The sequence below is a fragment of the Nannospalax galili genome, unplaced genomic scaffold, assembly GCF_000622305.1.
Source record: "Nannospalax galili isolate Female #2095 unplaced genomic scaffold, S.galili_v1.0 scaffold290, whole genome shotgun sequence".
NCBI classification, from domain to species: domain Eukaryota; kingdom Metazoa; phylum Chordata; class Mammalia; order Rodentia; family Spalacidae; genus Nannospalax; species Nannospalax galili.
In genome coordinates this window covers 6,424,947-6,450,706 of record NW_008331486.1, presented here as the reverse complement: position 1 = coordinate 6,450,706, position 25,760 = coordinate 6,424,947, and the positions used below count along the sequence as shown (strand labels likewise).

At 46.6% G+C, this 25,760-nt stretch overlaps 1 protein-coding gene across 3 annotated transcripts in view; it reads left to right on the top strand.

The window, feature by feature from the left end:
• The window catches only part of Abl1 (ABL proto-oncogene 1, non-receptor tyrosine kinase), a 126,594-nt gene that overhangs the window by 70,963 nt on the left and 29,871 nt on the right, over positions 1-25,760 (top strand). Inside the window, exon 1 of one of the 3 annotated variants that reach the window (XM_008825732.3) lies at positions 14,239-14,402. The exons of 1 other annotated variant lie outside the window; for it this stretch is intronic. In XM_008825732.3, coding sequence (XP_008823954.1) covers positions 14,324-14,402 — 79 coding nt within the window. In that variant the 5' untranslated portion in view covers positions 14,239-14,323. Of the gene's footprint in view, positions 1-14,238; positions 14,403-14,423; positions 14,655-25,760 lie in introns of those variants that run through there. One more of the 3 variants, XM_017796448.2, reaches the window with a different exon arrangement.

Sequence of the window (25,760 nt, the reverse complement as noted above, 5' to 3'; positions counted from 1 at the left end):
GGGATAACTTGGCCATATTATAGAAAGGAAACTCAAATTCTAATTTTTGTATGTCATTTGTTTAATATTTATTTAGTGCGTGTGTGTGTGCATGTGTGTGTGTGCATGTGTGTGTGTGTGTGCGTGTGTGTGTGCATGTGTGTGTGTGTGTGTGTGCATGTGTGTGTGTGTGCGTGTGTGTGTGTGTGCGTGTGTGTGCGTGTGTGCGTGTGTGTGTGTGTGTGTGGTGACTGTACATGTGCATGTTCATGTAGAGGCTGGAGTAGGACATTGCTACCATTCTCTACATTATTCCTTTGAGACAGGGTCTTTCACTGAACCTGGAGCCAGGATGACGTTCAGCAAGCCCCAGCCATCCTCCTGTCTCCATCCCCCAGAGTGCTGAGGTTACAGATGTGTGGGGCCATGACCAGCTCTTTATGTGGGTTCAGGATCTGAACTCAGGTCCTCATGTTTGTGTATCAAATGCTCTTACCCGTGGAAGCATCTTTCCAGTCCCTGTTTAATGGTTTTCAATAAAAGCTTTATCATTCAAGAATAAATTAACATTGAATCAGTATTGACAACAATTTAAGGCACAGTCCATGATTTTCTCTTCTTATCTAAGCAGTTTCCTTAAGGATAAAAGCAGGTAATCCATACTTGTCTCATGTACATACTCATATTTCTTCATAACCATTTATATTAATCACCAACTTTAAAGTTAACAGTCCAGCGTGGTAGCACATACCTGTAATCCCAGCAAACGGGAGGTAGAGGCAGGAAGATCAGGAGTTCAAGGTCATCCTTGACTACATGGTGAGTTCAAGGGCTACTCAAGACCTTGTCTTGGGGTGTAGGGCAGGAGTTTTAGGTACAAGAGAAAAATCAAAAGTTGCTTAGCAAGTTTTCCCATCAGTATATATTTTATGTCACCTAAATACATTTTCAGGTGTGGAATATATGTCTTCAGCATAGTTTAAAGGGAGGCCTTTTAAAGCTGTGCGTGATGGCCAGTGTTTGTCTCATTTCCTTAATCAGAATCAGAGTCAATAGGATATGCATGTGTAGAGCGAGTTACTGTGCGGGCTAGAGGACTCTGCAGTTAAGAGAACTTACCTTGCAGAGGACCTGGATTCAGTTCCCAGCACCCACATGGCTGCTCATAACTATCTGTAACTCCAGATCCAGGGGCTCCAATGCCCTCTACTGGCTTTTGCAGGCACCTGCACTCATGTATACATAAACTCACACAGGCACACATATACACATAAATTTAAAAACCTTCAGAAAAAGAAAGCCATTTAGAATAAGAAACTGACTATGAGATCTCAAGGCTGACAAGACCCCAGGTCTCCCGAGGAGAGCCAGTGAAGCGACTGAAGGCTGAAGGTCGGTGGAGCTGCTGTGCAGTAAGTCCCAAGGCAGGGAGAGTCCTAGCTCAGAGATGGCCAGGTGGGACACCTATTCCCGATTCTAGGATGGGTCTGACATTTGAGGGCCTTTTGCTGATTGAATGAGGGTTACTCACATTAGGGAGAGTGATCTGCTGTACAGGATCTACCAACTTAAAAGTTAATCTCACCTTAAAGCACCCTCACAGACACACCCGAATAATTTTTTAAAAATATTTTACTTTTATTTGTCTATGTGTATCTGTGTGTTGCGAGTATGCACACATGCATGCAGGCGCCCTGGGAGGCTGGAAGAGGACATCAAATCCCCTGGAGCTGGAGTTACAGGCAGTGTGGGTCACTATGTGTTTGCTGGGAACAGAACTAGTCCTCTGCAAGAGCAGCAAGCACTCTTAACCACCGAGCCATCTCTCCAGCCCCAAGTAATTCTTTAACCAAGCATCTGAGCACCGCATGGCTAGCCTAGTCTAGATGCCATGTAAGATTACTCACATGGACATTTTCAGTAGTGGCTGGATCGGCTACTTTATTCATCTCTAGGACAGAAAACCTGACAGAAACAGCTTAAGGGAAGGAGGATTTACCCTGGCTCGTGGTTCAGGAATAGTCTGTCATGGTGGGGAAGGCGTGGTGTCGGGAGCAGTGCACTGTGGCAGCAGAGGAGCAAGACCACTGGTTAATGGCTATGGCCAGCAGGAAGCAGAGTATGAGCCCCTCCCCCACTTCCTCCTTCCCATGAATTGCTTCCTGTCACTGTTGGAAATCTGGGGCATGTGTGAGCATCCACTTCCTGAAGCACCATCCTGTTCCATGGATATATTTTAGTTGCTAATACACTTGCTTGATTATTTTAATTTATAGTGAGATCTATAGTCAATGTCAGTCCCAGGGTTGTTGCTGAAGTTACTTAATGTGGATTTTCCACTTTCTCTCTGCACTGTTTTCCACTGTCCATTATGAAGGGCTTGCACAGCTATTGCCAGATTTATCTTTAAGTATTTATTTCTCTTGTGCACACAAACACACAATAATATAATTTGTGGTTTGTTTGATAATGGCTTTCTTTTGATTAATATTTATATCTTTGTATCCCCATTTGAGGTGTGTAGGGGGGTTGTATGTACACGTGTGTACGTGTGTGTGTGTGTGTGTGTGTGTAAGCCAAAAGTCAACCACAAGTGTCTTTCTCAGCCTTTTCCCACCTTATTTTATTTATTTGTTTGTTTATTATAGACAGGGCCTCCCTGTAGCCCCAACTGGCTGGAACTTGCTATATAGACACTTTCAGTAGTTTAAACCATGTAATAGGGAGAACACACACATCTACACGTACACATATACACACATACATACATATACAAATACATACACAGACATACATGAATACACATATAAACACACACAGACATATAAACATACATGTAGATGCCACACGCATATATACACATACACAAATACACACATATACACACATGAACATACATGCATGCACATAGATATACAAATACACATAGATACATACACAGGCATATAGGCACACATACCACACAAATTCACACTCATACACATACACACATCTGCATATACATCATACATATTTACATACACAACACCACATACACAACACACACACACACATTTGTGTTTATATATAGTCTGTGTGTATAGGTAAGTTTGTAAAGTCAGTCCCTGAAGTAGAGTTGATGGGTCAGAGGGTAAATGTATTTGCAATTTTGGCTGATAACAAGTATTGCCAGATTCCCCCATGAGACTCTTGAGAGCAGGAAATGAGAAAGGCAAGCCCTATACCACATAGGGACGTGGCCAGTGCCCTGCAACTGATGTGCCACTGTGGGACAGAGGTAAGGGTGGTTTCATCCCTTGAACAGCAGAATCCGTCCTCAGGAGACCCACACAGGCCCCCTTGTCCTGCAGCTTGCTGACACTGCTTTTCCTGAGGGTTTCTGGCCCACATACCTTGCAAATGATGAGTGTGCTTGGTATGTGCCCAGGGAGGGGCAGCATTGATAGCGCCCTCTTCCCCATGACAGTGCTGGCATTTGTGAGTTAGCAGACTTACTCTTTCTAGTCAAGAAAATGTCAGGAGTCATCTTCCAAAGGCCTCTGACAATTAGAAGCAGGAAAGCTTACCTCAGATGTGAGTCAGCTCACAAGGAGAGCAGGACAGGTGGTCACAGCCCTTTTGGGTCAGGTAAGTGAGCCGAGAGTGGGTGGCCCCACAGAAGTGGGTGGAACCAGGGCCCTGCTGCTCTGCCCCTCTCCCCTGAATGCAGCTGTGTCTCCTATGAGGCCACCAGCGCTGTCCTCGTGGGAGAGTGAGGCTTGTACTGAAGAGCCCTGCAGCTTGGGTATCTACCAGCCCAGTGCTGCTGGTCCTTCTGGTCAGTTTTCCACCTTGAGACACGGAGGGCAGAGGGTCAGAGGGAGAGGAGGCAGGTGGAGACAGGCCATAGGCCCTCTGTTATGGTCAACATGGGTGCCACCAGCCAAGTCACTCAGAGGCCAGCAGTGGAGTCCCCTGTCAGGTTCCTAAGAGGTCCTTCCCAGGGAAGCACTAAACCCAGGCCTGGCAAGCTCTTCCCTGAAGGAGGAAAGTTTTTTAAAAAGTTGTGAAATACAAATATAAAGTTCACCATCTCACCCACTTTCGCATGGTCCAGTGGGTTAAGTCCATCTGTGCTGTGAGACACAGATCTGCCAGGAGCCCACCATCCCCAGCCCGGCACCAGTGCTCAGCTTTAGTTCTTTGTGGAACACCCTCTGAACTAACGTGGAGCATAGAAGCTCTGCAGTCCCCGTTTGCCGTGGCGGCCGTTGTGTGGGTGTACACAGAGCATTTGCCCCTCCTCTGTCGGCCATTGGTGAGCACGTGAACTGCTTCTGGTGTTGTTATGAATAAATGTACTGTAAGCATTCACGTACAGGTTCTTGTGTGAGTCTGACTTTCCTCATGGGTAAACTGTTAAGAGTGGGGTTGCTAATTCATATGTAAGTGTACACTTAACTCTGTAGAAACCACCACGCTTCCGGCTGCTTTGCACACCTGCCGGCAGTTCCCATCAGCTGTCTCCATTCTCCCAGAACTTGGTGTTCTCTCGAATTCTGCTGTGTCTTTTCATTCTGTCTTCAGAAGAGAAGTCATTTGACTTTAATGAAACCCCATTCATCCATTACTTTTCTGAAAGTTCTAGAAGTTTGCAGATTTTTATTTAACTTCTGGGTTTATAATCAAGGCATTTGCATGTGAATGTCACTGTTGTACTGAGTTGCCAGCACATATTTGCTGTGGAAAGCAACTCAGTGCCCACGTGTGAGTCGCTGCCTGTGTGCGTGTGTGTGTGTGTGTGTGTGTGTGTGTGTGTGTGTGTGGTGTTTGTATTTGTGCACACTTACCTGTCTATTTTTTGTGGGACAGGCTGGCTTTGAACTTAAGACCCTCCTACCTCACTCCCCGACCCCCAGTACTGGAGTCACAGGTGTGTGTCACTTCGCCCAACTGGTTGTATACTCTTAATTAATGTTGCAATTCCGAAAGGAAAGTGATGCAGAGGGAGAGTTTTCCACCATCTGCATTTGTGTTTCTCTTAGTCTGTTTTGTGCTGCTCTGACAAAATACTCTAAATGAACAGAAATTTACTTCGGCTCCTGGGGCATCTGATCACTGTGCCATCATGGCTAAAGACAGAGAGGGTGGAACCCTTGTGACTTCACCCCCTTCCCTAGGCTCCCCTCCCAGCACTGGTGCACTGAGGGTTATGACTCCAACGGGAGCTTTTGGGGAACACCTTCAAGCCCTAAGTAGCACTGCCTCCTCCCCCAGGAAGAACCCCAAGCGTCTTGAGGCAGAGCTAGCCCCTTCTTCTGGGTCCCTGGATGTAGCTGTGGCTAGGCTTTCTCACCTCTGTGATGGCCTCAGGGTCTGTCTCTCCCTGTCCATTGTCACATGACCTCACCAGGACACCGAGAGCTGTGTCTTTCCTTGTCATCTTCATTACCACTTGCCTAGAACATGTTCTCAGATCTGTGATGATGAGTCAAATTATTCGAAAGCTCTACCAGTCACGTAAGAGCAACAATGAAGTGAAGACCCACTGTCTTGAGAGCAGAGAGCAGTCTGACTGAGTCTGCTCTGGTGTGGTCTGCTGTTGCAGGCATGCCGGTCTGCTGTGTTTGGGGTGCTTTGAGGTGTCAGTGTCAGAAGGCACTGGCCTCTGCAGCTCCTGCCCCTTGTGATTCCTCCTTGCTGGGCTTTGGATCTCTGCAGCTTTGGAGAGGATCATGTTGGTCCCTTCTACTTTTCTGTGTTGTTGTGAAGATCAAGTGAGAAAATGGAAGGAAGGGGCCGGACACTACTGAAAATTGTTACTGACTGAGCCGTCTCCCCGGTGCTTCGCCATGCCTTTGCGCATTGTCTGTATGGAAGCATACTCAGTGCCACAGCTAATGCATCAGTGCCTCATTCCTTGCCATCGTTAAATAGTATTCCATCGTTCAGGTATGCTTTTTGCCTATTCATTCCCATTTGACAGACATTTAGGTTGTTTCCCTTTATGAATGCTGCAGCTGCTGTGAAGGTGAACAAGTCTCCATGTGGATACCTGTTTTTGTTTCTCCTGAGTAGATTCTGAGTAACTTTGCTGGGTCTTAAACGTTTCACCTTAGCTTTTTAAGAAGCCACCGAGCTGCTTCCCAAAGGGACTGTACTTTCAGTTTCCTCCTCTTGTCGGCACTTGGTTTTGTTACTGTAGCCATTGGAGTGTTGGAGTGTGACATGTCATGGAGAGTTGACATTTCCTGAATGTTGGTGCTGAGCATCTTCTTGTATGCTTCTTAGCCATTTGCTTTTCCTTTCTGTGACATACCCGTTTGGCTCTTTGCCAGTTTTTAAACCAGTTTGAGTGCTGTCTTACTGGGGAGTCAGAGCGCTGCACTTTGCATACTTTCATCTTCTTCGCACCAATACCACTCTCCATATTCTGTGGAGAGATTTATCATGAGGTCTTAGCTTGTGGTTATGGAGGCTGCATAGTCCAAGGATCTGCTGTCTGCAAGCTGCAGACCTAGGAGAGCTGGTGGTGTCACCTTAGAGGCCTGGAAGTGGAGGCCAGTGTGAGTCTGAAGGCCTGGAAACCAGGAGCATGGACCAGAAGGTCCTGTCCCTGCTGAAGAAGCCAGGCCCAGGGAGGGCAAATGCCTTCTTCTTCTTCTGGCTTTGTGTGGCTGACCCCTTAGCTCCTTGGATGATGCCCACCCACTCTGGAGAGGACCCTCTGCAAAGATAGTCCCCCAACTCAAATGCTATCCTCACAGACACTCCAGAATTTAGGCTTAATCATAGGAAGCCTGAAGCCCAGTCAGGCCAATACAGAACCCACCATCACTAAGGGAACGTGATGATGACTTGAGGTTCAGTTGCATTTGGGAGTTGTGTGTTGAGCAAGGATCTTCTGTGCCAGCTGCAGGAAAGATGGCCAACAAGAGAGCAGTTTTTTGCCAGGCTGACTTTGGAAAACAAGCTCAGTTTTGTATTTTCCTTTCAAGGGGCACATGAGCCCAGACCTGGCAGTTTCCAGGGCTCTCAGCTCAGTGTTCCTTGGACAGCATTCTCTCCAAAGTCAATTGCAGCCCTTCTTTCCTTTATAATGCAGTTCTGGATTAATAAGTTGACTCTGTCATGATAAGGAAGAGACAGAACAGGGCTGTCTCACTGAGCAGTGATGTCCTGGCCTCTCTGAACAGCAATGCTTCCTGAGTGGAGATCTGGGCCCAGTGTCTGTGTGTGTCTAAAACCTCGTCAACAAAACAAATTGGTGCGAATATTTTGTCTGGTTTTTTTTGGGGGGGGGAGTCTTTTTGAGACAGGGTCTCCCTGTAGTTCCAGCTGCCCAGGAACTCGCTTTTGAGACAAGGCTGGCCTCGAACTCACAGAGATCCGCCTGCCTCTGCCTCCAAGTGCTGAACATTTTGAAGACAGGAACATAAACTATGCTCCTAGGGTTCCAAGCCTTAGTAACAGTCACTAAGAACTTTCTGGGGTACAGTGCTGGAATGCCAGGTCAGGGAATAGTCCTGTGCCAGCTGATAACTTGGGTAAACACTGCTCCTCTACCTCTTCCTCCCTGATCAGTTCACAGTGTGGAGAAGGTTGGGCAGCTTGTTTTCTTTCCCTTCCAGTCCTCTCTCTACACTAGGTTCCAGCTGCCTTCTTCCCCACCCCCAGAAGTAATGTGATCTCCCAAGCCTGCTTGCTGTTCTGCAGATTCCTTTAGTCTTAGAGAAAGAGAAGAAGACATTAACCATTGGTCTCCCAGTTCAAAGTTAACACAGCCGCAGTAAGCCAAGCCCAGTGCTGGACTTTATAAACAAAAAGATTGCAGGGAAACACTTCCTTCTTGGTTTACCTACTAGAAGCCTTTCTATTTCACAGGTAATAGTTTTAAGCCTATAGGCTTTTTGATACATTGGCAGTTTTTCAGATTTTATTTTTTTAGACGGGGACCCCCAGTACTGTAGCCAATGCTGACCTAGAGCTCATGATCCTTCTACCTCAGCCCCCTGAGTGTTGAGGTCTAAGGGGTTGTGCCACCACATTGGCTATGGATTCCTTACTCCAGCACTAGGGAAGCAGAGGCAGGCAGATCTCTGTGAGTTCAAGGCCAGCCTGGTCTACATAGAGTTCTAGGCCAGTCAGTGCTACACAGTGACACCCTGTCTCAAAAATAAATTTATCTCTCTCTTAAAAAAAAATTGAATAAGAACATTCCAAACTATTTTTTAAAATATTTTATTTATTTTTTATTTTATGTTTATGCATATATCACCTACATGTAGGTAAGTGCACCCATGTCATGCAGTGCTCTCGGAGGTCAGAAGAGGCTGTTGGATCCCCTAGAACTGGAGTTACAGACAGTTGTTAGCTGCCATGTGGGTGCTGGGATTTGAACCTGGGTCTTCTGCAAGAACAGTCAGTGTTCTTAACCACTGAGCCATCTCTCCAGCCCCTATTATTTTTATTTTTTATGTGTATGAGTATATTGTCTGTATGTATTTAAGTGCACCTGTGTCGTGCAATGCCCTCAGAGGTCAGAAGCCCACGTCAGATTCTCCTGGAACTGGAGTTACAGACAGTTATTAGCCACTATGTGGGTGCTGGGAATGGAACCTCGGTCCTCTACAAAAGCAGTCAGTGCTCTTAACTGCTGAGCCAACTCTCCAGCTCCCCAGGCAACTAATTTTTGTTTGTTTGTTTTTTTGAGTCAGGGTCTCTTATAATCTGGCCTTGAACAGCAAACCATTTAAAGGACCCAAAATCAGAATAGGGTCATATTTCTAAATGGCAATCCTGGAGACTTAGATAATAATAGAGAAATGTCTTCAAGATTCAGTTGAGGAATTTACCTTCACCTTAGGAGTCTATACCCAACCAAACTGTCACAGGAGAAGACAGGTCCTTTTTAGTCGTCCATCCCCCACACACCCCCACACCCCCGCCCTCCAGAAGCCACTGGATGATGAATTCCAGCAGAACAAGGAAGCCAGCAAACAGATTGAGAATAAAGTGTTTTAATATTTGGAAAAAGTACCAATAGTTTTTTGTTCGTTTTTTTTTTAACAGATCTTTGACATATTTGGGATTAAATAGTAACAGGGATGAAGAAGATTAATCAAATGAAAAAGGAAACAAAACAAGGCGACTAATATCTCCAAGAAAAAGTTGTATAATGAAACATTCATTTCCTGAGCAATGAACAGTATTTGCATCGCCACAGTAATACAAACATTGCTGTTGATCTAACCAAAAAATCACGATTTCCCAGTTTGGAGGGTTAGGACTGAAGATGATGTGATGCTCCTCTAATAAGTAGATGACGTATAGACATGAGCCCCGTGTTTGACACCCAGAAGGAGCTACCTGTGTGGAAACAGACTGGGAGCGGGCTTGCTGGCTTTTCAGGACTAGTTTGAGTCTCTGCTTCATAAGACTATTGTAAGAATTTATATGCTGCTTGATTTTAACCAAGTGTGTATATTACTTTGATTAAAAATGGTAATAAGCCAGGCATGGTGGCGCACACCTTTAATCCCAACACTTGGGAGGTAGAAGCAGGTGGATCTCTGTGAGTTCAAGGCCAGCCTGGTCTACATAGTGAGTTCCAGGCCAGCTGGAGCTACAGGGAGACCCTGTCTCAAAAAGACCAAAAAACTAAAATCAGAAACAAAAAAATGATAATAAATAGGGGGCTGAAGAGATGCTCAGTGGTTAAGAACACTTGCTGCTCTTGCAGAGGACCCAGGTTCAATTTCCAGCAGCTCATAACTAACTGCCTGTAACTCCAGCTCCAGGGAATCTGATGTCTTCTTCTGGGCCTTGCAGCCCAGAAGAATGCACCTGTATTTGTGTGCATGTATACACACACACACACACACACAGAGGTGATTCACATAATATAAATAATAAAATAAATCTTGTGCTGGGCATGGTGATGTACACCTTTAATCCCAGCACTCTGGGAGGCAGAGGCACGGGGATCTCTGTGAGTTTGAGGCTAGCCTGATCTACATAGTGAGTTTTAGGCCAGCTGAGGCTACAGGGAGACCCTGTCTCAAAAAGAGCCCCCCCTCAAAAAAAAAATCTTTAAAAAATTAACATGGCCAAACAAAGTTTATTCATTTTTTTCTATCTGAAAAAAAATGTTTTCACAGTTATATTTAGATTTTTTAGTTATAAAATATAGTAAAGTCTTAAATATACATCTAATGAGAGTTTTGTTTTGTTTCTTGAGAGTCTCCTATAGCCCAGGCTGGCCTTATACTTGCTGTGTAGCTAGGCTGATCTTGAACTCCTCATCCTCCTGTCTCTACCTCCCAAGTTACAGTGAGATTTTTCTAGAAAGAGAGTTTGTTGTGAGGCAATTCAGATTTGGCCCCCAATTGAGAACTACAGCCCTGGATATCCCAAGAAGAACTGGAAGCTTCATTGTGGTGTGCAGGGCCACAGTTGGTGTGTCTACATTACAGCTTCCTGGGCCTGAAAGAGGCCTGTAAGATGTGGGGTGGCTGGGGTCCTGCCACAAAGCCTAGGTTGCAAATTTGGCTTTAGATAAAAGGTGCCATTTGAATCTGAGTTGACGCTCCTCACCCACAACCAGTGTTTCTTTCCCTTCAGAAAATAAACTGATTTCTTTGTCCTTTGGACAACCTCCAAATTTGGCTTCCAAAACTCCCTCAGGCTGTTGCTGTCTAGAGTCATTCTTACATATCAGAGCTCTGGACTAGACCTGTACCCATAGGTGGGAACACTGACTGTCACCTACTAACAAAGGAGTCATCTTTGGAAATGACAGGAGCTACCATTCACACTACGCCTTCTGTGCATAAGGTTGCCATACGTTATTTCCGGTCTCACCCCACTCCTGACTGCCACCAGTATTGCACAGGTAAGGAAATCGAGGCTCTGAGGCAGGGCTTACAGAGCATTGCAGCTCATCTGACCTCCACTGCTTGGCCTTGTCAGTTGCCTGGCTTGCCCAAGCTAGAGTCATCTAGCCTTGGCGACTTATGACTTGTGACCAACCAATAGTGCTATCTGATTAAAAGGTTGTGACAGGGCTGGGCAGTATGGTGGTGTATAATACCTTTGACCCCAGCACTCAGGAGGCAGAGGCAAGCAGATCTCTTTGAGATAGAGGCCAGCCTGGTCTCCATAGCAAATTCCAGGCCAGCTGGAGCTACAGGAAGCCACTGTCTTAAAAAAAAGACCAAAAAACCCAACCCCCAAAACCAAACAAAAATAAGGTTGTGAGACTTAAAGGGTCATATGTGCCCTTCTACAGGGTAAAGTGTATGGCTTGCATAGGATTTCAGCTACCTAATTGTTCAGTTGGACACACTCAGACAGCACCTTGCTATAGGGATGGACTGCTTGGTGAAGTGTGGGCTATGTTGGCCCCCCTTCTCCCCCAGCATTACTGACTGGGCTGGAAAGAATACAAGGCTCAGTCAGCCCAGAGATCAGCTAGTCATGGGGGGTGGAAGCATCTCACAGGCCTCCCTTCAACCTGCACTCCCACCCAAATCTCACTCCTCCTGAGCCCTGCCTCCACCTGACCCACTGTTGAGGGGTGGGGGCTGCCCCACTTTTTAAAGAGACAGCTGAGCCCCCAAATTACAAAAATCCAGTCTTCTTAAATTCAGAAGCCCTCTTTTTGTTAACTTATTCTAGTAAATCTTAAATTTCCAAAAACCCTTCCATTCCTGTTTGTCCTACTCGAGAACAAGCAGCAGCCTTGCTCTCTCCCAGAGCAGTGACCTATCTCACACTGGCTGGGGAGCTTAAACAGTTTACTCTCTTGTCTGATGCTGTAGGCTTTGGAGGGGACAGGAATCAATCTGCATTTTAAGTGTCAGCTTTGGCACTATAGTTCATCTGTAGGCCGTACCTTAGAAACATTGATCATTTAACATGCTTCACGTACATTCTCTCGTTTTATCTTAGACTTTTAAAGTTGTTTTGTTACTTTATTATTGTGGGTTCCTGCATGTGTATGCGAGGGGAGGGGAGTGCACTTGTGTTGGGAATTTCATTTCATTTGGAAAGTTCGGGGCCTTCCCACTTGCACTGCTCCCACCTATGTGGCCTTCCCTTCCTGCACCCTCCTTTATTTACCTGTTAAGCAGAATTCAGCTCTCCCGAACTCAGAAGACTGTTTGAGATCTTAGAGTGCCTTGCATGCACTGGTTTCACATTGTCTTAATTTCCCACATGGAATACAGCATAGCAAACAAGTCCACTGACTTTCTATTCTTCCTTTTTATTCCTTTTGTTTTACTTTTTTGTTTGTTTTTGCTTTGAGGCAAGGTCTTACTATACAGCCCTAGCTCGTCTAGAACCCCCTCCCGGCTGGCCTTGCAGCAGTGCCTCTGCCTCTGCCTTCCAAGTGCTAGAAATACTAGCATGTGCCCCATGCCCAGTCTAGCCTGCTTTCTCTTTCAGATCGCTGGCTTCAGCCTTTAGGCCAAGTAGAGGCATCCCGCCCAGGCCTGTCTTCCCTCTAGAAAGACCAGGCTCTCTTACTCGCTTGTATGCAGTGCTCTTGTTATCTTTCTAGAGAGTTTCAAAAGCTGTATCTGGAAAGAATAGCCAGTTTAATGTATTGGCATGCAGCTTGGCAAGAGCCACCGTGTTCGTCGCTGCTCGCCCAGTGCATGTTGCCAGACCTGTTAAGATGCATAGTCTTGTATCTAAATTGTAAAAGATTTGGGCACAATTTATAAGCATTACTCACTTTTAAGAGGATTTTAGAGGATAAGGTCATTGTAGACGTAAGAACAGAATATTCGTAATAGTCATTAGCTTTTAAAAATAAACTCACATCCCAATATAAAGTATAGCACATGTGAATAAATATCTGGACTTGTGTTAATGGACCGTATTTAAGGATATGGTTAAAATTTCAAAAATGCTTATTAATGTATAGATCTTGGCTTTAAGATGCTAATCTAGATATAAATAACCCTGTAATCCGAAATGCTGTGTAACGACAGAGTTTATTATAGCCTGATCCAAGACCCTTGAACTTTCCAAAATGGCAGCAGGACATTACCTAGCATGCCTGTGTTGGCGGCACTCCTCTGGGTGTTATTTTTGGCATCACATGTGGAAGTTGAAAAGTTCAATAGCAGTCAGCATGTGGGCTCTCACAGGACAAGGTCTTCCAGCATGGGAGAGTGTCCAGTCAGTGTACTTGCTGCTGTCCTATGTCTCCAGGTGATGGGAACAGTGTGGGCTCCTATGTCTATATTCTGGGTTCTGTCTACTTCAAAGCTAGATTCTTGGTGGCCGGAGGAATAGCCTGTTGGCTGGCTGATCCAGGTCTGCCTGTTCGCACTGTAGGGACTTTAAGTGAAGTGACCTCATGAGCTGTCTGAGGTCCTTGAGCATTGGCTTTTTACAAGAAGACCCAGGGTCATATCCAACTTCACAGGATTATTGTGCAGATACCAGTGGTAAGGTCCACAGGGTACCTCTCACAAAGGGCACTCTCAAAACAAGTCAGCTCTTATTCATGAGTTAGAAGGTGGGGGACTAAGTTTTCTGCCATTACAGTTTAGTTATCTGATATTATTACACAAGTTTATTTTACTGTTGTCATTGGAACTTAGGTTACTTTTATTAAATTATTGCTTGTAGTTGGGTTCCTTGTTTCCCACCAGCCTGTATTTGAATTTGTGCCAGTAGCCCACCGCTGTGATGATGCTAGAGTTAAAAGATTTGAGCCTAGCACATCCGTGAACTGGGGTAAGGGTGGCCCTCAGGGCACTCATCAGAAGCGGTAAGTTTCCTTTGGAAATGAGCTTAAGAAGGGACGCCGTGCCATCCCAGCCCGCAAAGAATACACATGGTGGAGACCACATTCCCTAAGCTTGAGCTCACATCTGCTCAGTTTGCAGGGTCTCCAGGTCTAAATGTATGATTTGAGCAGCTACTGCCTTGGTGCGGTCGGTCGTCCGCGGCCGCCAGCCCTGACTTCACTCCTCAGACACCCACTGCGTTAGCCTTAATCGCAGCCGCTCCCCGAAAGTGAGTGGCCCCTGTGTGGGTAACTGCGGAGGAATCTGCATCTCCACCAGCGTCCGGGGACCTGCGGGCACCGCGCCAGGGCTGCGCAGACCCGCCCCGAGTCTCCGGGTGGGTGAGTGAGGACAGGCGCGGAGCGAGAGCCGGGACGCTGGCCAGGAGGGGGTTAAGGGCGGGCGGGCGGGCGGGGCTGGCGGAGCCGGGCCCTTTGTTAGGCCGAGGCGAGGCGGGAGGGAGGGAGGGAGGGAGGCAGCCGGGCCTGGGGCGGCCTGGAGGGGCCGGGGCCCGGGGGCGCGAGCGGGCGGCGCGGCAGCCGGCCTTGGCCGGGACCATGTTGGAGATCTGCCTGAAGCTGGTGGGCTGCAAGTCCAAGAAGGGGCTCTCCTCGTCGTCCAGCTGCTACCTGGAAGGTAAGCGGGCCGCGCTGGCACCCGCCGGCCCGCACCCTTGGCCCTCCTTCCTTCCCTCTCCCGCGGCCCCAGCCTGCCCGCCACCGCGCAGAAAGCTGGAGGAAGCGCCGGCTTGAGGGCCTCGGAGAGCCCACACGGCACGGCGTTTGCGCCGTTAGCTGGGAAATGTGTGTGGAGAAGGTCGCCCCCGATTGTGAACGCAGGATTTCCACCAGTGTCGAGTACAAAGGGAAGCTGCTCTACCATTTATGGGTACAGAATTTCGAATGAACTTTCCACCCCACCCCCACCCCAACTTTCAGCAGCAGGAAGAGCTCTTGAGTCTCTCTCCTGCAGGGATAGAAAGTTTCTGCATGGCCTTTGCAAAAGGCATGTGGAAGCTCCAGGGTAGTGTGGGGGGAACCAGGGTGCTTGGTTCTTGGCATCAGAAGAGCCTCCTTTACACCCTCCTCTATTATGTCCTGTCTCTTTACTGTTTGGTTTGAAAGAATGACCGTGGGAGAGTGGAGGGGAGTGATGGCCGGTCCTTGGTTGTGGCTTCACATGAGTTCTTAGAGACCTGCTTCTGCAGGAGGGCAGATCCCACCTCAGATCGTGGTGCTGGGGCTTCCTTTCCTGTAGAAGTAGAAATGTAAAATTCACTTTAGAACACCTGGGTCTCTGCCATCAGCTGCCTTCAAGTGTTTCTTCTATAAAGGAGGGAGAAACGGAAGGCTCATCTGTTCTTGAACCCACTTTTCTGTCCTTTCCACCTGTGACTCGAGGGCCTGTGGGACCCACATAACTAGTCTCAAGCTTCACACAGGTGAGGCATGTGCCCTTCTTTTCACAAGCTTCTCCCCCTCCCCACTCCCACTCCCAGACTTGAGGGGCTGTATCCCTCCAGAAGCCTCATGCAGATGGTGTGAGCTTACAGTCTAACATTTGGAGGGAGGAGATGGTTTATTTGTCCCTAAAAGTTGGCATCTGAGCAGCCAAAATCATCTTCAGCTAATACCTCACTTATTTTTTCCAAGTTGCTCCAAATCCTGAACCATTCTCCTCTCCATCTGTAACAAGTTAGTGTCAGGCACCATCATCTCCATTTCGTAGGCCTCAGCCTGAGGCAGAGATGAATGGACTGTGTAACTTCAGGGCTCAAAGAAAGTTAGGTCACAGCTTTGCCTGGGTATCACCTTGTTCCTGGGGTTAAAGTGAGATTTAGTATATATCTGACTGATTAATTATTGTTTTAGGAGAAAAAAATCAAGTCCAAAGAGTCTTACTGTGGTACACCTTGAAATGAATTCTAATGCTGACTACTGACTGTCAAGTCTCAAAAGAAAGAGTTTCCAGCTAGGGATTAGGCCTTGTCCCAGGAAGGTGCCACTCTAGAAAGACTTTCTTCTTACCAAGTTAGAGAAGGGAAACAATTCTTTTTCTGTGGCTGAGAGAATCAGACCAATCTTAGTGCTCGTTTCTTGTAGATTGGAAGTGCCACTTCTCCTGGGAAGAGCAGTTGCCAACATCTGGAGAAGTAATCCAGGCTTTCCGTTTCTTACTGACATCCTAAGTCAATCAATGTTTACTGACTCGCGCTCAGGGTCCTAGGCATCCCAGGCCAGGGAGAGAATTGTCCCAAAATATATGCTACCTGCTACCTAGCTGTCAGAGCAGTAGACGCGGAGGCAGCCACAGTTTTTCCTTTTGTTTGTTTCAAGAAAGCTTAGTCCTTCTTGAAGCAGTTTGTACATATACAAGCTCTTAAGACACTGGGATTTTGCTCCCACAGTGTCTATTCAGCATGACCACAGTCAGCTTTATAATCTCTGGTCCACTTTGAATACCGAACTTGCAGACTGTTCCTTCCTCTAGAGATGTGAAAGCGTGAATTCAGTCCTTGCATTGTGCTCGTTTGCTCTTGAGTTTGTTTTGCACACATCACACAGGAATATCGTGCACGGACTCAGTGATTCTGCACTGTGGAATCCAAAGTTAATGTCTGCAAAGTGAACTCTTCTTGAACTAAGAACCCACTTTGAAGCACTGCTTCTCAGTGCCTGGCTGTCTGGCCACACAGCTACGCTTTTAGAACTCCTGGTTGGGGAGGGAAGCTGTGCTCTCTGAATATTCTCCCAGGTCACCATCCTTGTTTAATGCACCCAGGGCCTGAATGAGACAGTCTTCGTCTTTTGGGGCTATGTTAAAATTGTTGAGCTTTTATGATGTGGCAGGACTTGGCCCCAGACACATCCTCCATTCTTAGACCAGCTCTCTTGGGGTCACAGGGGAGATGGGGAAGGCCACCAGGTCACTTTAGTGGCAGTGCTTTGGAAGTTGGAGGTAGGAGTTCCCCATGTTCCTCTGACTCTCCTCACTTCCGTTTCCTTTGTCCAAGTCAGGGAGACTTCCTCTTTGCAGCTGTTGGGGTTGGTTTGAGGACCCCGGAGAAGTCTCGCTAACTACTTTGAAAACAGTCAAGTCAGATGTATCTGATTCTGCCAACCTGGGATTGTTCTGCTATGCCCTCAGATCCAGGTGATGTTGGACCACCTCTCATAGTCCTATAAGGGGACTATGTGTAGACAGACAGCTCTGGAGCCAGCCAGATATCCAGACCCAGGGCCCTCAGGTGACTGTGGACATGGTCCTCTTAGAGCTGGCCTGTTCTCATTTATAGAACAGGGCTTGTGGTAGTTTCTACTTCACTGTTGAGAGCTTTCATGTAAATTTAACCCACAGCCTGGCATGGACTAGAGCCAGCATATATAAGCGGTTGTTATTGCAAACAGATATTTGGCAATCTAAAATGGAGGCTTTACCCACTTCTCTGATGGCTAAAGCAATGACAGAACTGAGCTAGACCCACCCAGAGTTTTTCTTGTTAATTAACCAGTATTTCCATGTTTTTAAAATGCATGTGCAGTAATTAACGCTTCGTCATTTTAGATTTAAAAATATCTTCCCTTCCTTTGATGCTGTCTTTGATACTTTGAAATAGTCCCTGTGGTGAGTATTTTAATGATGTAAGAAAATTCCCATTGATTTTTTTTTTTGGTTGATGTCTTATTTCTTCTCTTCAGAGAAAGTATTTCCACAGCCCCAGACATTAAAAAACTAAAATCCCATGTTGCTCAGAGGAGTTTAAAGTTGAGAATGGACAGGTTTTAAATATATATAACAAAGCCAGGCATGGTGGTTCATGCCTGTAATCCCAGCATTGGGAGGCCTGACTGTAGAGAATCTTTATAAACAAAAAGTACCCGTGCGCACATGCAAAACTAGAGCTGAAGGTCCATTGAGACATCGGGCAGATCTAACCTTCCCTTATAATTAGTCACAGTCATAACAGAAGGACAATTTATAAAATCTTAGATTTCTGTTTTTTTGTTTTGTTTGGAGTCAGTGTCCCATGTAGCCTAGGGTGGCCTCGAATCTTAGCAAGCACCATCCTCAACCTCTCAAGTGCTGAGATTACAGGCATAAGCCACCATGCCCAGCCCCTTTCTTTTTAATGGAAATCTTTTTAAAAATTATTTGTGTGTATGTGTGTGTGTGTACGTATGTGTGTGTATGTGAATTGCCTGCATGTATGTAAGTACACCTATGTCATGCTGTGCCTGTGGAAGCCAGAAGAGGGCGTCAGATCCCCTGGAACTGGAGTTACGGACTGGTTGTTAACCACCATGTGGGTGCTGGGAACCGAACCTGGGTCCTCTGCAAGAGCAGTCAGTGCCCTTAACAGCTGAGCTGTCTTTCCAGCCCCTTAATGGAAATCTCAAGTTTATTGAAAGTAGACGACCAGGAGCTCCCCGCACATACAGCAGTCTTTGATGGTGGTCAGCTTCCAGTCCCTGCTGTCTCCTTGCACCATGAAGTTGTAATTCCAAAGCTTACCTTTTTTCCCCTTCTTGGTAAGGGTGTATGATGTATGCCGTGTGCACATGTTCATGTGTATGAGTGTGGTCAGACATGCATCACATATGTGGAAGTCAGCTTCCACATAGCTTTAAGTGTCACTTCTGACCTTCCACCTTGCTTGAGACAGGGTCTTTTTCTTGTTTGCCACTGTGTTGTGTGTGCCGAAGCTTCCAGGGACTCCCACTCAGGTCCTTATACTTGCGTGGCAAGTCTTTGCCCTTTACTTTTGAGAATGTTACTTTGTCCTCAGGTGAGAACTGTTACTCTCCAAAACTCTTTTCTTTTTTTTTTTCCTTTTTTTGGGGGTGGGGGGTCTTGAGACAAGGTCTCCCTGTAACCCTAGCTGACCTGGATTCGCTATGGAGACCAGGCTGGCCTCAAACTCACAGAGCTCCCCCTGCCTCTGCCTCCCGAATGCTGGGATTAAAGGTGTGCGCCACTACACTGTGCCCAAAACTCTTTTCTAACGCACACCATACATACTTTGTTGACTGGTGGTGATAGGGAAGATAGAAAAGGAAGGAAAGAGAGAAGCCTGGAGGAAGTAGAGAACTGAAGAAGGAAGGGGAGGGGAGGGAAGAGAGGCACAGAGGGAGCACTCCATAGGAATAGAGGGAGTACTCTGGAAGACTAGAGCACAAAGACAAAATTGAGAGAGGAAAGGGCCAACACGTAGGGTGGAAGGAAACTGGAGTGGGGAGGGCAGAAACATGGAGAATGGCCGGTGGAAGGGAGGGAGGCAAAGAAAGATCCAGAGGGAGAGACAGAGACAAGAGACTGTGGAAGGCAGATGCCCCAGTGGGCAGCAGCTGATAGGTAACTGACAGGAGCGTCCAGGAGTGAGATCGCTCTTAGCTCTCATTTCCCATTTTCTTCTGTCCAGAAGGCAGTGGTGATGGAGACTAGATGAGATGCTGGCCCTTAGGACTGACCAGTTAGCTGTTACCCCATCACACTGAGCAGTGTCGCTTGAACTGCCTTACTCATGGTCTTTAGAGTCCCCATCTTCACCTCTTAGCAGTCCTAACACTAATCACATTGTACATTCTGTATCTTAAAGTAGTCTTTGAACCTGGGTTGTGAGTAGAATACAACATTGCTTTTTAGGGCCCAAGTCTCTTTTTGATGTGTGGAGGTGGGGAGCATGCTCAATGACCTACAGTAGCAGTAAACATACTAATGGTGAATGAGCTGTTCTGGAGAAGTTGGCTGCCAGTGGACCAGGTCCAGAGTACCTAGAAGACACATGAAGGAAGAACAGTGAGATGAATACTTTCAGCTCATCCCTGGCTGGCAAAGGGTGACTCTCAGTCTGTTGCAAACGGCCTGTGACAGAACAAAAACCCTCGTCTGGTTAGCAGACTCAGTGTGGACACTTGTCATCAGCATGGACAGGCGTCACACTGTGCTGCCTGGCTGTTTTTTTTGAAAGCACACAGAGATAGTTATGTTTTTGTGTCAAACCTTGTTTTAAGACCTTGGCCGTGGCTTGTTTCATTGAGAACAACTCTGCCCTCTCTGAGCTTTTGTAGATTTTCCTGATCAGGCTTTGTCTTTCATGTCTGCTCCTGGTTATTTGATGTACTTTTTCAGTCCTGATTTAATATTTTGCTCCCTGCTAATAAGCACAGACAATCTGTGTCTGTGCTTCCCAGCAGAGCTGTGTGCTGTGTTGCCCATCAACAGACTGGAGACCACATCTGACTTGGCCCCAGCCCCAAAGGATCTTTCACTATTGTGCTGACAACCTCAAGTGGGTAGTTGCCCAGTGGTGCATGGCCTTAATGCAGGAGTACCCTTCATGCTGTGGCATTGACCCCTCCTGAGAGCCTGGCTGGCCCAAACCATTGGTGTTCTTGAGAAAAAGGTATTTCCACTGACACAGAGGACTCTGGGTTTGAACCTGTCCTGTCCATGTGAGAGCCCAAGCTGGGGACATGAGCCAGAGACCCATGCCAAACACTCAGCTGGGTGAGGGGGAGTAATGCAGGGCCAGCTGGGGTGGTGGAAGGGGTAGGGGCCAGCTGGGGTGGTAGAAGGGGTAGGTCAGTAGGAAATAACATGTTCTTGGGAGGGAAAAAAAACTTTGCCTCCCCTAACCCCTAGCTGGAATCAGCCATTTTGCTTCTTTAAGAACAAAGATAACAGATGGGCTATGTCTCCAGCAGAAGTCAGCTATTTCCATATCATAACTGTTGATTGTTTATGCCTCTCACTACCTCAGCAGCAGCAGTTACCAGAGGGTCTCCTTAACTACTCACTCATAAAGAAGCGTGTATTTAGCACACCTTTAATCCCAGTACTCAGGAGGCAGAGACAAAGATCTCTGTGAGTTCAAGGCCAGCCTGGTCTAGGTAGTGAGTTCCAGGCCAGCTGGGGCTACAGGGAGACCCTGTCTCAAAAAAAGACCAAAAACAAAAGCCTGTATTTAATGCATCAATAAAGAACAAATCACCCCCAACCCCTGCCCTGTGCCTTTAGTTCCAGCACTCAGAAGGCAGAGGTAGGCAGAGCTCAGTGAGATAGCGGCCAACCAGGTCTACATAGTGAGTTCCAAGCCAGCTTGCGGCTGCAAGGAGACCCTGTCTCAACACCCCCCCCCCAAAAAAAAGAACCAATTACAGATTTCTAGAATAGTTTTAGGGCTATTTCAATATATTTGCTTTCCTTCTATATTATGTGTTTATAAACTGTTCTGTGGAGTGTCTAGAATTGCTTCATCAGGAGGGCACCAGTGCAGCACAGGTGGGGTGTCAGGCTGTCCTTGGGTCATGGGTAATCCTCTCCCCTTCCTATGTGCTGTCTCCATCTTCCTCCCCTGGGAACACACCCCCATCTCCTGCTATGTTCTTATCGCTACACCACAGTCACGGCTGAGGGGCTCATTGTGACAGCCATGGGAGTTTTCACCGGCCGCTTCTCCCAGGAGGCCCCGAGACCAGCATGGGTCTGGCCTCCTTACCATCCAGCCCCACCTCACCTCCCCAGCACTCTGAGGCTTGGTATTTCCAGATGCTAGGAAGTGGGGTTTAGGGTGTGCTGTTAATAGAAAGGCTGTGTTTAAGTTAAACTTCGTTTTTGTTTTTCAAATAATTTGAACTCTGGGTGAAGGTATGGGTTACAAAAGGGTTGTGTAGCAGATGGAATGGCTTCCACAAGTTCATGTTGTGGGAAAGAATACTTTTCCTCCAAGCTCACACTATGAAAAGTTGCATGAGGCAGTCACAAAGTGACGTGAGAATAGCTGGAGCATGTTCTCATCAGCTGGAACAGAGACAGAAATAAAACCTGAAGCCTTTTCCTTCCCGAAGGGTCTGTTCTGTAGATCTGTGCATTGCGGAGATTCCTTGAGCCAGAGGGAATCGCAAAAGAGCCATCAAGGCAGGAAGGCAAAAGCAACAAGGTTTAAGTCGTTGGACTGAGCACAGGATAGGACTGAGCACATCAGACATGGCTGCCCCCAGCCCCTCCCCCACACTGAAGTGTCTCAGGAGCCCAGGGTGAGGACAGTGCTGACTGCTGTGCCACTGACTGCCCTGCATTCCACAGGACCGGGATCTGGGCACCTGTGCCCACAGGAGGGCGGGGAGCTTCCTGGGGACTTTTTTTCCTGGAGGTGAAGTCTCCCTTACCACTGGCATTCACTGCAGGTCTGCTTCCCCTCCCTGTTCACAGCCATCTAGACCAGATATGCCATATCCGAGAATCTTTTGTAAACATCTTTCATCAGTGACTCACAACTTTGAAAGGGGATTCTTTTTATATTAAATGATCTTTAAATTATACTTGAAAGACCCAAGCCATTTTCCTAGAGTACTGTCCAAACAAGTTAATTATGCACAGATCCAGCAAGTTTTGTAGTGTGGATCTTACCGAACTTTCAAACAATCTGATACCCTCTAGCTGGAGCCAAAGCTTCTTAGTGGTTTGAGGGCATTTTTCAGGTGCCACCAATTGGTGCTTCAACTCTAATTAACAACTCTGCCTGAGTTTCATCAGTGGGTGAAAACATGCTAGTTAATTTGCAGCAAAAGAACAAAAATGGTCTTAAATGGAATGATAGACACCTTTGAAGATCCAGATCTTAAATATATTTAAAATTTGATTCAGAAAGGATACAACAGAAAATGCTTACTAAAAAATTAAGAATAATAGCAAATTCAAAAATTGATTTTCTAAGATTTTCTAAGAATTACCCATAGCCAAAGTCTTGCTGGGAAAACTGAGGAGGGAGGTCGATCTTCAGGGCCTCTCTTCTGAAAAAAGCCTTTGGGCCTTTGGGGGCCTGACTTCCTGACAGTGGTGGGGCTGGCGGAAAGTTCATGTCTTAAGCAGCAGAGACTTGAGTCCGTTCTGCAACTCTGGCCTTGTAAGCTGCGATCATTTTTAAGGTTGACGAGCACAGTTTATGTGAAATGGAGAAAGTAACTTGGCATTGGTGTACCGTGAGTCAGTTTTGACATCAGCCCGCCTGGGAATTGGCTGGAAGGTCTTGTATGGGGCTCAGGCTGCTCCTCCATGTCCCTGTCCAGAGACATGTATGAGCAATACTTCCCTGTGGGCTTTGGCCGTTAACTTGAGGACCAGGCAAGAGGGAGTAGGGGGTTGGCTAACAAAGGCTTCACGCCCTGCCTACATGGACAGCCTCTGTCCCAGCCTCAGGGACAGACCCCCTTCAACCACACTCTGGTTGGTCACCTCTAGGCAGAGTCTGCGTCCTGTTCACTCCAGGTGTTTTCCAGGCCACTTCCCCTGATTATATAATTCTGATCAAATCCAGATGTGACAGAATGTTTGATAGAAGAGGTCAAATGGCATTTGAGAAGAAAAGCATTTCTGTATTCATGACTCAGGTTTAATTTCCTGTATGGGCCCAGCCTGCCAAAGTTGTGTGCTGCCGGCCTGGGTTGAGGCACCCAGGGAAGCACACTAGTGCTCTGTGAGGACAGTGGGAGGGCGGGCGCCCTCCCCAGAGCTTCTCATTTTAAATTATCTGTTACGTAAGCATCCCTGGATTCTGCTTACAAGTTATTCTAGAGTTGTGCTTGTGAGCTGATTATAAAAATAACCCAGTAATTTTAACAAATAAACCATAATATAGGAAAGCATAAAAATGTAAAGCCTTTCCTGCTCCCACAGCCTCATGGTAACTACTGTTCACATTTTGGTGACATTTCTCTGGCCTTCCTTCCATATTTTAAAAATTGGGATCACACCATATGTGCTGGCACATAATGTAGACACAGTAAATATGTTATCATGCGCATATTCCCAAGCCGTTAGAGAATTTTTCCAAAAATATTTTATTTGTGGTACTGGGGATCACACCCAGGGCCTTGCACATTCTAGGCTGTGCCACTGAGCCCTGTCTCAATTTTGAGTGGCTTTTTGAATGTGTCCTGTTTAAGGACCGAGCGTACACTGACTTACCTTGTATCCGTGGGCTTTGTGTACCTTGCCTAGAACGTCTACCCTTTAAAATCCGTGTGTGCAAGTCATTTCGTGTCTTAGGATGGAGTTTTAGAGATAACTGAAGATCATGAAAGTCTTTTAGGATTCTGTTTGTGATACACTCCTGAAGTGTTACAGCCCACACTCCTGCTAGTGCTGTTTGAGAATAACCATTACCATGTCTCATCCACACTGCCTGTCCATGTCCAATAAGGGATCCACCAGCTAGAAGAATTGCCATTTCTTTGATGACTAGCAGGGGTCCATGTGCTTCCATGTTAAAAGATGATTTTAGTTTTCCATGAATTGCTTATTTATGGGTTTTGTCCATTTTTTTTTCCATAAAGAGGGATTTGTCTTTTTGCTGTTGTTATATGAGTCCTCTTATGTTGAGTTCTCTGCCATGGGCTGGAGAGATGGCTCAGTGGTTAAGAGCATTTGCTGCTCTTGCAGAGAACCTGGATTCAGTTCTTAACATTGTTGGGTGTCTCACAAATGCCTGTAGCTCCAGCTCCAGGGGGTCTGATGCCCACTTCTGGCCTCCCCAGTACCTCACTTTCACGTGTGTACTCATACACAGGCATCACACATATACATCACACATATACATCACACATATACATCACACATATACATCACACATGCATCACACATATGCATCACACATGCATCACACATATGCATCACACATGCATCACACATGCATCAACATATACATCACACATATGCATCACACATATGCATCACACATATACATCACACATATACATCACACATATACATCACACATATACATCATTAAAGTAAAAAATCTTTTCAAAAAGAATCCTCTGCCAGACCGTTTTGCTTGTATGGCAACCACAGACTGTTCTCACAGGTGTTCTGGCTGCTGCCCACCTGAAGCCAATGTATCTGCTTACCAGGCTGTGGATCTCAGACCCACAGGCCCTGCTGTAACTATCAGCGAATGTAAAACTAATAGAACACTGATGCGGAAGTCTCCCACTGTTTTTTTTGGAAATTAAGACATGTAAAGGCAGGTAATTAAGGATTGCTACCAAATTAGGAGTAAGAAAGCTCTAGATGACCAAGAATGGACTATAAGTTAGAAAGATTCCGCAGCGGCTCACTCAGCTGTAAGTGCTCCTTCCACCTGCAGTTGAGGCCTCCTGAAATGAGTTCCTGGGTTCTAGGTAGGACTTAGAGAAGATATGGGACTCTGGCTACAACGTCTGAACTCCCAAGGATAGTCCTTGCACTACAGCTGAAACTAGCAAACCACGCTAGGTAGGGAAAGAGCCCTGTGCAAATAGAGATGATTCTTGGGTATGGGAAGATGGCTCAGCAGGTTAAGAGCACTTGCTATGAAAGCAAGAAGACCTGAGTTTAAATCCCCAGCACCCATGGAAAAACCAGGCACAATTGCACTGTCTGTACCCTGTGTTGGATCCTGAGAGTTGAGTGGCCAGCCAACCTAGCCAAAACAGTGAGCTTCAGGTTCAGTGAGAGACCCTGTCTCGAAAAATAAGGTGGCCAAGCATGGTGGCACAAGCCTTTAATCCAGCATGCTGGAGGCAGAAGCAGGAGGGTCTCTGAGATTGAGGATAGACTGATCTATATAGGAAGTTCCAGGCCAGCTGGGGCTACAGGGAGACCCTGCCTCTAACAGTCTAACAAACAAAAAACAAGAAAAAAATTAAGGTGGAGAACAGTGGAGTAAGATACTTGGTATGCTCCTCTGGCAGGGACACCCCCACCCCCACCCCGTGCTAATAAACCACGTACTCTCAAACACACACAAGTTAAAAACAACAAAAATGATTCCATGCCCTCGACATTTCACAATACTTTACTAAAATGTACAGTTTACATGCCTTATGTCTTAGTTAAAAAACTTTTTAGCTGGGTGTGGTGGCGCACACCTTTAACCCCAGCACTCGGAAGGCAGAGGCAGGCAGATCTCTGTGAGTTCAAGGCCAGCCTGGTCTACATAGTGAGTTCCAGGAC